This window comes from Hyaena hyaena, unplaced genomic scaffold (genome assembly GCF_003009895.1).
Source record: "Hyaena hyaena isolate Hyena2069 unplaced genomic scaffold, ASM300989v1 scaffold_178, whole genome shotgun sequence".
Taxonomy (NCBI): domain Eukaryota; kingdom Metazoa; phylum Chordata; class Mammalia; order Carnivora; family Hyaenidae; genus Hyaena; species Hyaena hyaena.
The window spans coordinates 2,223,287-2,236,781 of NW_024080807.1; the positions used below are offsets into that span (position 1 = coordinate 2,223,287).

General features: G+C 36.7%; 1 protein-coding gene across 4 annotated transcripts in view; it reads right to left on the reverse strand.

Moving 5' to 3' along the window:
- Nucleotides 1-13,495, reverse strand: part of L3MBTL3 (L3MBTL histone methyl-lysine binding protein 3) — a 122,681-nt gene that overhangs the window by 8,761 nt on the left and 100,425 nt on the right. For all 4 annotated transcript variants that reach the window (XM_039240439.1, XM_039240440.1, XM_039240436.1 and 1 more), the window contains one exon: nt 10,401-10,480. In XM_039240439.1, coding sequence (XP_039096370.1) covers nt 10,401-10,480 — 80 coding nt within the window. The remainder of the gene's footprint in view (nt 1-10,400; nt 10,481-13,495) is intronic.

Consider the following 13,495-nt stretch of genomic DNA (forward strand, 5'->3'; position numbering starts at 1 on the left):
CTCTTCATACTAACTGACAGGTTTTAATTACTATCACTTTATAAATGTTCTGATGTCTGTAATCTAGGTCTTTTTCAAGACCGCCACAGCTATCTTTATCTCTTTGCATCTCCTTATAACACTTAGGATCAGCCTGTAAACAAACAAACAAACAAACAAACAAACAAACACCGCTAGGATTTAGATGGAGATTACCACTAAATATAGACCAATCTGGTTTTGAGAAATGACTTCTTCACAATATCCAGTCTTTCAATCCAAGAACAAGGTATTTCCCTCAGAACTTCTTTACTATTTCTCTTCAATCTTTTGTCATTTTCATGTAGACGCCTTGCACATCTTTTGTTAAATTTATTCCTCTGTATCTGAAGTTTTCAGTTGCTTAAAAATTTATTTCTTTTTGTTCCATTGTGGTTCTCTTATTGTTCCAATTGTGGTTCCTCAAAAACTTTTCCTTAAACTAGCCTAATCTCAATTTTGAATTACTCTATTAGAAAGTACCTTAGAACTTAAAAAAACATCTATCTTACTGAAGCTAACAGCCACTGGTCCTGGTTCTCTACCTAAGTGAGCTCATACAGAAAAATCTATCTGCTCCACATGAAACATTTCAATTCTTCAAATATTTTTTTAAAAAATCCATCATGGTATCTCTTTCCACATTTCATTCAATAAATCTCATAGAACTGTTTATAAGGTTTTAGGCCTCATCCTTCTTTACTGAACATCTGTTTTGATATATATATGTTCTTTTTAAGCTTCCCAGAGTTCAAGATGCTTTTGTTTAACATATATAAATATGGGGCGATTTAAAAACATTCCTTAATCTCAGACATTCCAAGAGTTCAGCCAATTATTTGAAATATAAGATTTGTAAATCTTTCATGAGGCAGGCTACTGTGAAATGGTAAGACTTCCAGGTCCACACCAGAGGAGAACTGTCGAGCCTACTCTACGTGTCAGTCTTGTCCAAAGCAGTACATTTATCATATATAACTGTTTCTATTCTATTAACACTTCCCACTGTTCCCTCCTTCACTGCAACTCCATTCTATTTCCTCTAAAGTTCTCTTATTCACTGTTCATTTCTAATGTTGCTATATCATTATTCTCTAGAAAAACCGAGCCATTCTCAAGAAAGGACTAAAAACCCTAAAGCTCCGCTATTTCTACTGGCTCTTGCATGTGTTTGAAGTGGATACTATAAACAGGCCTAGGCACATACATCATTCTAAACCTAAAACCAGTGCTCGCTTCGGCAGCACATATACTAAACCTAAAACCAACTTTGCATCTTTCACTTAAGACTTTCCTTCCTTTTGCTGATTCTTTCAGGCTGATTGGTATCCTGAGGGCCAATGGTGTTTTCCGATTAAAGAGGCAAAAGTAATGCTTACCAGCCACAGAACATGCTGTCTCTTTGGAAAATAATAGTGTGTTAGCTATGATTCCAATCCCAGAAAGAGAGAAACAACTTTACTTAAGTGAATGTGTGTCTGAGTCCTTGAATTGGACAGAAATGTGACTCCACATTTGTATTTTAACATGTGATCAGACTGAAATAAATGCAGACTTTGGCTCAAATAGCTGGCCCAGTGCCAAGAGTAAGGAAGAGTAGGTTTGAATGTGCACAATGTGCTTCAGAAAACGAAGCCTTTGTTCCGGAAGACATTTCTGCTTCCATCACTTTATTACCCGGGTCGTATTTCTTACTGCCCTCCTTTCAAACTATTTATCTGCATGAAAAATAACACTTTCACAGGAGTTTTCTGTATGTTTGAAGTTCCCTGAAAGGAAAATTTCCCAAAGGCATACGGGCAAACGTCCTTCTCCCCCTCCCCTTTGGTTCTGTGCTTCCACAGTTCGTCAGTGTCACTCAATTCTGTAATGCAGGGCACAGTTCTTCAGGGTCACTCAAATCTGTGCTGCGGGGCACAGAACTGCCCGGGGAGGATTTCCAAGTCTACTTCTTACTAATCCTTGCAAAAGTACAATATTATGAGGAAAGGTTACACTCTGTTTAGAAACTGTCTACATGGCTTTTATTGTTTTATGACTGTCAAGGGATATGTGTTTCTGGTGTAATCTGAAAAAGTGAAGGAAGGATGAACAGGAAGGTGCCTGGCTCAGTCAGGAAAGCGTGTGACTCTTGAACTTGAGGTTGTTGAGTTTGAGCCCCATGTTGGGTTACTTAAGTCAATAAGTATTTTTTTTAAAAATTTGATATTTATAAAAATATTTTTTAGCACCTGGGTGGCTCAGTCAGTTAAGCGTCCGACTCTTGATGTCTGCTCAGGTCACGATTTCATGGTTTGTGGGACTGAGCCCTGTGTCAGGCTCTGTCTTGACCACGTGGAGCCTACTTGGGATTCACTCTCTCTCTCTCTCTGACCCTCCCCTGCTTGCTTGCTTTCTCTCTCAAAATAAATATTTGGGGCGCCTGGGTGGCTTAGTCGGTTAAGCGTCCGACTTTTGCTTAGGTCATGATCTCGCGGTTCGTGGGTTCGAGCCCCGCGTCGGGCTCTGTGCTGACTGCCAGCTCAGAGCCTGGAGCCTGTTTCAGAGTCTGTCACTCCCTCTCTCTCTGACCCTCCCCTGCTCACGCTGTCTCTCTCTCTCTCTCTCCTAGAAATAAATAAAACATTAAAAAAAAATTAAAAAAAATAAATATTTAAAAAATAAAAAATAAAATAAAAATTATTTTTTAAAAAGAATTGAAAAGGGGCGCCCGGGTGGCTCAGTCTGTTAAGCGTCCGACTTTGGCCCAGGTCATGATCTCACAGTTCACAGGTCTGAGTCCTGTGTTGGGCTCTGTGCTGGCAGCTCAGAGTCTGGAGCCTGCTTCTGATTCTGTGTCTCCCTCTCTCACTCTGCTCATCCTTACTCATGCTCTGTCTCCACTCTCTCTCAAAAATAAACATTAAAAAAAAAAAAGGAATCGAACAGGGAGGAAGGAGTATTCAACAAAAATAAATAGGATACTGAATTTCTTCAAAGTGGCTCTTAGAAAGGTACGACCACCAATATCTCCCCTCCAATAAAAAGCAGCATCTTTTTTCTTTCTTCAAAAAATGTTTGTATTCTAGTTTGCTTAGAAAAGATATAAATTAGGACAGAAATTCTTAAGCAAATGTAAGGCAAAATTTTTTTAAGCTGGCTGAGAATGACTAAAATTACTATACAGTAGGAATTTCAATTTGTCCTCATCTTCGGTCCAATAATTGATACATTTTATTTGCTGAACTGGGGTGTCATCCTCAAAAATAGCAAGACAAGAATTAAGAGAAAGCTTATAGTACATTAAAATGAGAAACACAGTTCAAGGCAGGGAGATATAATAATATTCATTAGGTTCATGAACAAATCAACCTATTCTCATATTCAAACAAATGATCACTATTTTCTTACTTTTTACTTATTATTATTGTTTTTTAGTGAAGCATGTATGTATGTATGAGAATCAGACTGAGCAGACACTGAAGCCTGTGTCTGTAGTCATGTAGAGGAGGCATAAGGGCCAGAATGTTTCATCAGAGAAGAGACAAAGGAGAAGACTTTGTAATGCCAAATTTGAAGAGTGAAATGTAGGCAGAAATCAGACAACGGCCAGCTGAAAGTAGCTGTCAGTCTTAGACTATAGCAGCATGAAGATTCCTGACTCAACAAGCAGTAAGACATTGCATAGTAAGGAGCTGTACTGTGAGGATCTCCAAGCACACTGTAACATCAAACATTTCACTCCTCGCACAGAACTTGTACCCGCAAGGTCAGCAGGATGCTTTGCATTGGTAAGCTCGCACCTTTTGGTGAGATAGAAGAATGTTTTCTGTTCTCATCATCACCATCACGCTAAAGTAACTATAAAGCACTCAGCTCTGATGAAGCTGGGACAAGTCTTTTCTCTCACTGGAAACAGGTTCCCTGTGAGTTATTATCCTCTGACACAGCGATTCCCAGTCCCAGAGTTCATCGTAAGGCCTGACTAAGTATAAAGGTTACCAAGAAAGTCACTGTGGAGGTTCTCTGCTTGTACATAATTGCATCCAGAATGAAGACTATGTGTCCCAGTCACTCTTGCAGCTTGATGTGGTCACATGACTAATGGGCTATAAACAGAAGTGGTATCTGCAACATCTTGGAAATGCCCTTAAAGAATGAGAGCCCGGTAAGGGCGCCCACTACTACTTCCGTGCACTGACCCTCCTTCCAACTGGACAGAATGGTAGCTGAATGACTAGCTCTCCAGAACCACTTCTGAGCAAGAGATGGCCTTGGGAATAGACACTCGGCAGGATGGAGCAAGAAAAACAGATGGAGCCTAAGTTCCCAATGCTGTTGAGTACCATTAAATCCTGGCACACCTACCTCTGAACTTGCTCTGTAGGAGACAGAAAGCTCTTACTGTACATAAGTCACTTGTAAGTGTTTTATGCCACACTCACACACAGACCTAGTCCTAATCATGACTAAGGTTTATTACTCCAACACTGTAGTTTAACAGTGAGAGAGGGGATATTACTAGCCTAGATACCCAACAGAGGTGAGTTCACTAAACGATGCTACATTTATCCATGGAGGAAATATTTAATGTTATCTTTTAATTAGTATAAATATTTATCTGAAAATGGTTCAAATATTATGGAGTTAAAACAATACAGGTTGCAAAGTAGTTTGTATACTACTTCAGATTTAAAGTGCCCCACAAAATGGATACCAAAATTCAGAAAATGGTGTCTCAGAAAATAAATTACAGCTGATTGTGGTTTCCTTTTTAATTCCCTGTATTTGCTAATTATTCTTTAATAAATGTGTTATTTTCATAATAAAAGTTACATAAAACCAGAAGCTGATAATAAATCAACTCAAAAAAAGTAACAAAAACCAGAAGCCACTTTGGTGAGCTGGAAAGCAATTTAATGTATTTTTGGGAATGTATTGTTAAAACATCATCAGTTGCTGGGCTTCTTTAATATCAGAAATAAGAAAATGTTAGGTGGCAGAGATATTAAGAGAAATAATGTGGTGGATCTATTAATGGTTTTATTGCTATTGCATCTGTCTAGACAATTATCAAATGAGGAATATTTTTCTTAGGTTGCTGCCTGGAGAATGGAGAGTAAAGGCCTGCCTCTATTAATCATGATCACGATTTACTATATGGAAATCATATCCAGCACTTACATTATATTAGAAACTGTGAAAAGTCTGCCAGTACAGCACAGCCTTGCAGACTTTCTTTCTTTTTTAAGAACTGTTTATTTATTTATTTTGAGAGAGGTAGAGAGAGTGAGGGAGCACGAGTGGGGGAGGAGCAGAGAAGGAGAGAGAGAATCCCAAGCCCCAACACGGGGCTCAATCTCATGAACTGTGAGATCATGACCTGAGCAGAAATCAAGAGTCAGGTGCTTGACCGACTGAGCCACCCACACACCCCACCTTGCAGACTACTTTGAAATGAAACTTAATAAATAATGTAGTTATCCAAAGTAGAAACTTCCAACTGAAAATTTGCCCACCATGTCTCTCCTCTCAATTCTGGTTGAGAGCACAAGTTTTAAAATTCTTGCTTTGGCTTAAGGTAGGAAAAAGTGAAGTGAAAGATTAACGCTGTAAGCAGACATTTCTGATAAAGGTGATCCTGAAAGAAATATCCTCCAATGTTTCATGTAGAATCAAGACAATAAAACTTTAGTACAGGGAACATTATCTGAACCAGCCATGAAGTCTGCTAGGAGAAAGAGACGTCCTCCCCACCACAGAGCGTCAGAACCTGCTTTCTACAGGACCGTTCCATTAAAACCCAATAGAACCACACTGTATGGCAGGCTGACTGAGCAGCCCAAGTGCCAGAAAAAAGTACTCATGCTTTGCTGCTTTCAGACTCTGCTACTTGCTACACTCTGAGTGGGGCTCCTATTTCCAAGTCTGCAAATGATAGATCGACAAGCCAACAGCATAAGTTACCAATGACCTCTTGCTTGACTCATTCCTATCCCTTTAAGCCAATGACAGAAGTGAGACCAAAATCTCCACTGCCTTTCTTCTTCAAAACAGTGCTAGGAGGCAACTATCCGTGAGGTGAGGAAACTATCTCAAAGCCACCCTTTGAGGGAAGGGCAGAATGGATCTTTTGCCTCCTCATATAAAGTATAGGGTCATAATCAAGAGGGCGAGTTTACGAATCTGATAAATGTGGATTCAAACTCCTGCTCTGCCACTGGCTAGCTCTATAATCTTGGTGAAATCAAGGTAACAGAATCGCTGTAAGGATTACATGGTATTTTTAAAATGCTCATCCCAATGTCTGGCAAATATTAAAGTCAGCAAATGAGAGAAATTATTCCTATCTTGAAAGAAAGGCATATCATGGAGAGTACAATTGGCATACAAAGGAAAAATTAAAAGGAGTCAATATGCTTTCAGGCTAATATTCCATAAGTCTATAAAATGTGCTCTTAAGGTGAAAAGAATATAGCCAGACAGAAGAAATGGAATACATCTGTCAACCAAAAAAAATTTTTAGTGGAGTTATTAACTGATGAGTAAATATAAGAAGATGAACAATAGCAGTGATTGTAAGATAAACGGATCACAGCATCAAGGAATGGAGATAAAATTAGCTCCAAGATACTTAACTCAGGCATGAAAGATACTTAAGGGTCATGTCAAGGTTAACAACCAAAATAAAAACCCAACTGCTAGGGAGGAAAAAGCAAGGCTGATTTTTTCACGTGAGAATCTAGCACATTACAAAATAGATGCAACTCTTCCTGCATTATCAGCAGCCCATGAGAAAGAATGCTTGCAGGAGAGAAAGCAAAACTATACTTTTCCCAGGAGTACAAGAGTTTAAACATGAAGGCCAATTTATAGAATCCTTTATTAATGGTCTTTCCTATAATGATGGGAATGAGTTATTAAAAAAGATAGAAGTTTAAAAAAAGGAGAGAAAGTGATAAATTATATTCAGTAAAAGTCCCCAAAGGTCAAATTCAGTGACCTTCCAGATTTGGGAAGGGCTCCTTCCACCACTGGAGGGATGCAACTGGGAATGACCACTGGTGAGCATCTATGAGGCTCAAGAATGTAGATTCAGAGTGGGGTCTCACGTTTCCTCTAGGCTCACGTTTGAAAGAGGAATTCTACTGGTACCCAAATGGAGTGTTGAGGGGTAAGTGTTCTTCACAAAAGACCTGGGAAAAATTCTCTGGGCTCAAAAAATGTTAAAATAGGAGACAATCACCATGGAGCCTCTGATAAAAAGTTCTACAGAACACTGGAAGAGGAGCAGTGATTTATTTGACAGAAGAACTTGTGCTTTTAGTGAAGCACAAGGGGATATGACCTCTACAAAACAAAAACAGGCTATGAAAGAGAACAAGCCAATGTAGGAAATTAAAGGGAAATAAAAACTGCCACTGTTAAAATTCATGTTAAAGGCAGTAAGAAGCTAAGATATTTCAACTTGAGAAACATGAGTAGAACATCAAAAAATATGTTATTAAACTACTTCTATATTGGTTGGTATAGTGCCCCCCCCATCCCACTATCACCCTACCCCAATGCAGCCATGCCCTTATTGGACTTCCGAAAGATCCAGCAACTAAGTGTAACTCTTGGTACAGTGGAAAGCTTCCAGAGAGTTCCAGCACTAAGATCAGTGTTCATTTATTAAAATGTCTTGTGCAAAAACCAACTGTTAAATATTTTGAACATAAATATAATCCCTTGACTCTAACTCAAGAATAATTGGTATTACGAGTCAACAGAGAGAAAAGATGGAGCATAAGTAATAACCAAAATTAGAACTGAAAGAAGTTTTCTGGATTTAAAGACCAGCTGATAATCACAATGTGACTTCCCTATAGATGAAATTAGTTTTATGAAAGTCTTACATAAAATGTTTCAAAAATTTGATAAGGAAAGATATCAAGTTCATTTTAAGAGGCTAAAAATGGATGAGCTATTAATAGTCAAATCACACTGAGGAACATATGAGTAAAATTTCTCAAAGTGGGGTGCCCGGGTGGCTCAGTCAGTTAAGCATATGACTCTTGATTTTGGATCAGGTCATGAGCTCACAGTTTGTGAGATGGAGTCCTGAGTTGGGCTCTGCTACTGCAGGATGGAGCCTGCTTGGGATCCTCTCTCCTCTTCTCTTTCTGCCCCTTGCTTGTGCTCTCTCTCTCTCTTTCTCAAAATAAATAAATAAACTTAAAATTCTCAAAGCAACTTATTTTATAAGGCTTCCTTCCTTTTACTAATAAAAAATAAGATCGTAAATAACATATGCATATTGAACTGTATCTTCTGTAGGTGTAAGCAATAACTAAGAGCTATATGTGACCCCTAGTAGTGTTTCTGGAAAGAGTAAAACAGAAAAACTCAGGCAATTCAAATAAACATGCAAAATTTGAAAAGATAAAGAGAGAACACCATGCGTATCATATGTTAATCAAGCCAAATTCTCTATTATGGAATAATAATTCTCCAGATTATTTCCAGAAAATAGTTATTAAAATCAGCTCAGCAAATCAAATAAAAAGTTAAATCAATCACCAGGTTAGGAAGAGACTGAAAAGTTTATTAAATTATTACTCTCTCAAGAAGTTCAGAGTCTAAGATTCTATTATGAATCTATCTGAATTTTCGATGAGAGAGTTCCAGGTAATAAATACTCATTCCACAATACTACTGCCCTACTACCAGCAGCAGCAGCAGCAGCTAATACTTCAGCCACTGATGCATTTCATCCTCATGATAATCCAATGATGTGGCTACTATTACTACATTAATTTTACACAGGAGGAAACAGAACTACAGAGCCAGCCACACAGCCAGTTAAGCAGCGGCGCCTTCATAGGAAGGAAGGCTGTGATCCTAACCACCAACCACAAGGAAAGACAAGCCTTTGTTTAAGAATCCAGTATACCTTGATGACAAAACCCTCACAAAGTAAATGTTTTTCTTTCTTTCTAAATGGCCAGAAACATTTAAAATAATCAAATACTTGTACAGTGCTTACTATGTGCCAGGCACTGTTTGAGGTGAGTTGCAAATGCACTTAAATGTCATGACCACCTCAGGAGGAGTTACCATCATTATCATCCATCTGGGTAGATACGAGAGCAGAAGCACTAAGAAGTATTCAGTGAAATGTCCTGAAGTGCACAGCTAGCAGGTGGCAGAACAGGGATTCAAACCCTGGCCATCGGTGGGGTTTGTAAATGGTGTTACGTTAAACACAACAGAACATGCTGAAGATAGCAGAGAATGGAACTTTTAAGTTAATCACAAGTTACTGCCTTCTAAAAATCAGATATGGAAATCAAAGCATCACTTATGGAATAGGTCCTGGCACGCAAACAGTCATTTGGGGCCATTCTCAAATCTTACATAAAAATCTAAAGCAAAAAATACACATGAAAAGCTAAGTCCCCAGGGACAATCATTAAAATCAGAGTCAGGCTAACACTTTCTCATAAAAAATAATAATTATCTGTAAATTGTAATACAATCTATACTATGACTAACAGTCATTATGAATTCATTACTTAGTTAAGCCATCATAATGTCCTTTTAGCAAAGATGTAAAGACAAATTACTTTCTCCAGTACAACTTAAAACTTTGTTCAAATGATTTTCTTTTCATTTTGTGGTATTAGATTAAGACCATACTAATTCCATTTGGATTCCAATGCACATTCTAAGATGTGCTTTTAACATATGAAGCAAATGACATCAACAATACCAAAGAAAATATATGGAAGAACCAAATGGACTATTACCTGAACCTTATATATATATTGTACAGATATGTGAGACTGTAAATATAGATCACAGATGAATCCATATCACTATGAATTACATACCACAGTTGACCCCTGAACAATGCAGGGGTTAAGGACACCAACCCCTGGACAGTCAAAAGTCTGTGTAAAACTTTTTTTTTTAATTTGTGTATAACTTTTGATTCTCCATCCCTCCAATTTGGCCACTAACAGTCTATTGTTGACTAGAAGCCTTATCAGTAACCTAACTAGTTGATTAACACATTTTTATATTATATGTATCTAATACTATATTCTTACAATAAAGTAAGCTAGAGAAAAGAAAATGTTATTAAGAAAACCATAAGGAAGAGAAAATATATTTACAGGACTGTACTGTATTTAATGAAAGAAAATCTGTGTATAAAATGGGCTCACATAGTTCAAACCCATGTTGTTCAAGGTCAACTATCTATCCTGAACAGTAAACATTTATAGCCTGTGATAACAGAACAAATTGACTAAATGAAGTTTATCTTTAATATAAAAGTGATTGCTGTATTCCACTAAATTTTGATTGTTGAGTATTCATAGTAATATCCATCCCTAATACAAGATGATAATGGCTACCTCTGGCTTCATGCGATGTCCTCATTTCACTTTCTGTTCTCTCTTCAAAGTCTTCTTTGACATCATCAGCATGCTGGTCTCTGAAAAAAATAGATGTTGTCGTATTTTTTAACAGCTGCACTTTAAAGGATGGTTCAACACTGCATCTCACCAACTGTCTCTTAATTTAAAAACAAACAGTACCATTACTTTGAGAAAGGATTTTTAGTTCTACTAAGATGTAACTCCTACTAATAGCATCTATGAATATCCATTTTCTTCATTACCAATTTTTATTTACTGTTCCGAAAGGAGATTTTAAAGTTAAGAATGGTACGAAGGTGAATTATGTTAGCAAATGTAGCTACTGAATAATTCAACTTCAAATTGGGACATGTTTTCATGAAGAGTTTCACTTGTTACTATACAGTAAAACTACAATTTAAGGAAAGAAAATATTGTGAAAGTCCATACCATTTAATCAAGTAGCGTATATACTACCTTAACTCTGGGATTCGGGATTGAGGCTGAGATTGGCCCAGGAGAATCATACTCAATTCTGGGAAGCTATTTCTGGCTTAATCAAGTCAAATGTGTAGACTATATTGATTCTGACTCTTTCTGACCAGGAATGACCTGATGGTAAACTAAATATGCCAACAATGCTCTAAAATGGAATGGAATCATCATAATCTTAATTCAGAGCTTTATCCTTAAGTCAGGGACAAAAATGACATTAAAGGGAACCAAGCACAGACTAACTATATTTTTTAAAGCTAAATTTCAAGTACCTGATACTTTTTAGCCTAATCTATTCCATTCTCAGAGTTCAAAATATATCCCACTCTCCAATTTCCTGGAACTACTTAGAAGCTATACTACTTGGTTTACACACTTTAATGCTTTATAATATTCTGTATTTATGATGTCTTATTGTTTCTCATGTGCTGTTACCTTTATAAATATATCCTGAGTTTATTAAAGACCCTGATCATACTTCTACTGTTAAGTTTTAATTAAGAAAAAGACAAATACACATGAAACCAAATGTCCCAACAAAATATAAAGTTGTATTGTCTTTTTAAAAATTTTGTTTTAATGTTTTTTGTTTTTTAAAATTTATTTCTGAGAGAGATACAGTGTGAGCAGGGGAGGGTCAGAGACAGAGGGAGATACAGAATCTGAAACAGGCTCCAGGCTCTGAGCTGGCAGTCAGCACAGAGACTGACACGGGGCTTGAACCCATGAACCGTGAGATCATGACCTGAGCCAAAGTCAGACGCTTAACCGACTGAGCCACCCAGGCGCCCCAAAGTTGTACTGTCTTAATTACAAAGGCACTAATTTAATTCTCCAGCTGAATGCTGATAACTTAACATAATGATGCTAACACATTGTAAGTCTGCAATAAATACATGTTCACTACTTCTTAGAAAGATCATTTCCAGGGACACATGTAAAATTTCACTGAGATCTGAACTCCCTGGCTAAGTTCATACTAAAAACAACTTATCACAAATGCTAAAGCATACTTGCTTATTTGAGAATGGGGAAGAATTACTGTTATTACAAAACAGGAAGAAACCTTTTTCCAAGAGTAATGAATTAAGTGACTATCGGGGCTCTTATTCCATAGAAGTGGGAGATGAGGTATACCACTGATGATTGGAGAAAGTATTATTAATTGAAATGATAATAGAAAAGTTTGCCTTCTCTGTAAAAACTGTGCTAAAGTTATACTTGGTTAATTAGAACATGCCAAAATCAGACTGCAATGCTTAAATTAGCTTATGTGATCTTCTAAACTGGTTTTATACTAAATTAGAAATAATATTCTTTGAGTCCCACTATCTATCTATTGTGATCATTCAAAAAAGTTTTTGTGGATAATTCTATTAATATTTATTAGGAAAATCATATAGTGCAGTGGTATAATTTAAAATTGGCATTTTTCAAAGTAAAAAAAAAATCCCAATTACGTTATTGTAGATTTCCTAAAAGCTTTAATGGTTTGTGAAAAAGGTAAAAAAAGGAAAAAAAGATAAACTGATGTCAAAGGCTAAAATTAAGTCTCAGAATTTTCTGAATATTTTTGTTTTCATGATCAGAATTGTCCACTGATGACAGTTTTACATTTTTGTGGTTTTAATAAAGCACAGTTTTCCTTTAAAGTAAGTTTTATTAAAATAAAATTATAAGACTTAAGTATGAGGAAAGTTCTGTTACATTCTTATGCCCAAATACAATGCCAATGATTTCTTATGAAATGTAAGAAAAGGAGCATTTTCTAGAAGAGAACAGAGAGCGAAAAGGAAAATAAGGTCTTTGACCCAAAATATTTCTTCATGCCTGGATCTGTCAAGAGAAGTAAAATTGGAGCTATCTATTCTTACTTTATTTTTGTTGCTTCATTACAGAGGATGTTCAATTTCCATTTTCCTTACTTTAACTCATGATATTTCATTGAAATGAACCCCTATAAATTTGGGAATATATAAACATGAATATTTATCTTTATCAAACACAATTCAAATAAAGGACTGTAGGAAAAAACATTTATTGGGTGTTTTTATTTCCAGTTAATATGTTGATTCTGCTAATTCATTAAAATTAAAAGTGACTAAAAGCCCCTTGGGGGTCTCTACATGATACTTCATTTAGCTAGAAAATTGGAGAGGTGGGGCAGTGGGGTCATCTGAGCAGTGTACTAGAACAAGCATTATACAATAGATGGATGAAGAGACTCACTGAAGTAAACACACTCCTAATTAAGCACATCCAGAAATGTGGAAGAAGTTAGTAATAAGAGAAAAATTTTAAGAACATACTATGCACCAAAGGCTGGCTGAGCTCTATGTCCAATTATTTCATAACAATCACTGTAAGAAGGTCTGTTAACATTATATAACCACTGAAACTTAAAGACACCAATGCCAAATTTGTAGGGCAAGTAGAATACCAGGTCTTACTGACACCATAATTAAATTCAATTACCTTGAATTAGAGTCAAGGTTTCTACCCTTGCATTTCCCCAGAATACAGTACATCAGTCTCCTATTGACAAGGTCAGGCATGAAGAATGTTACTCATTCTTGTTTTGTATTTCATTTAAAATA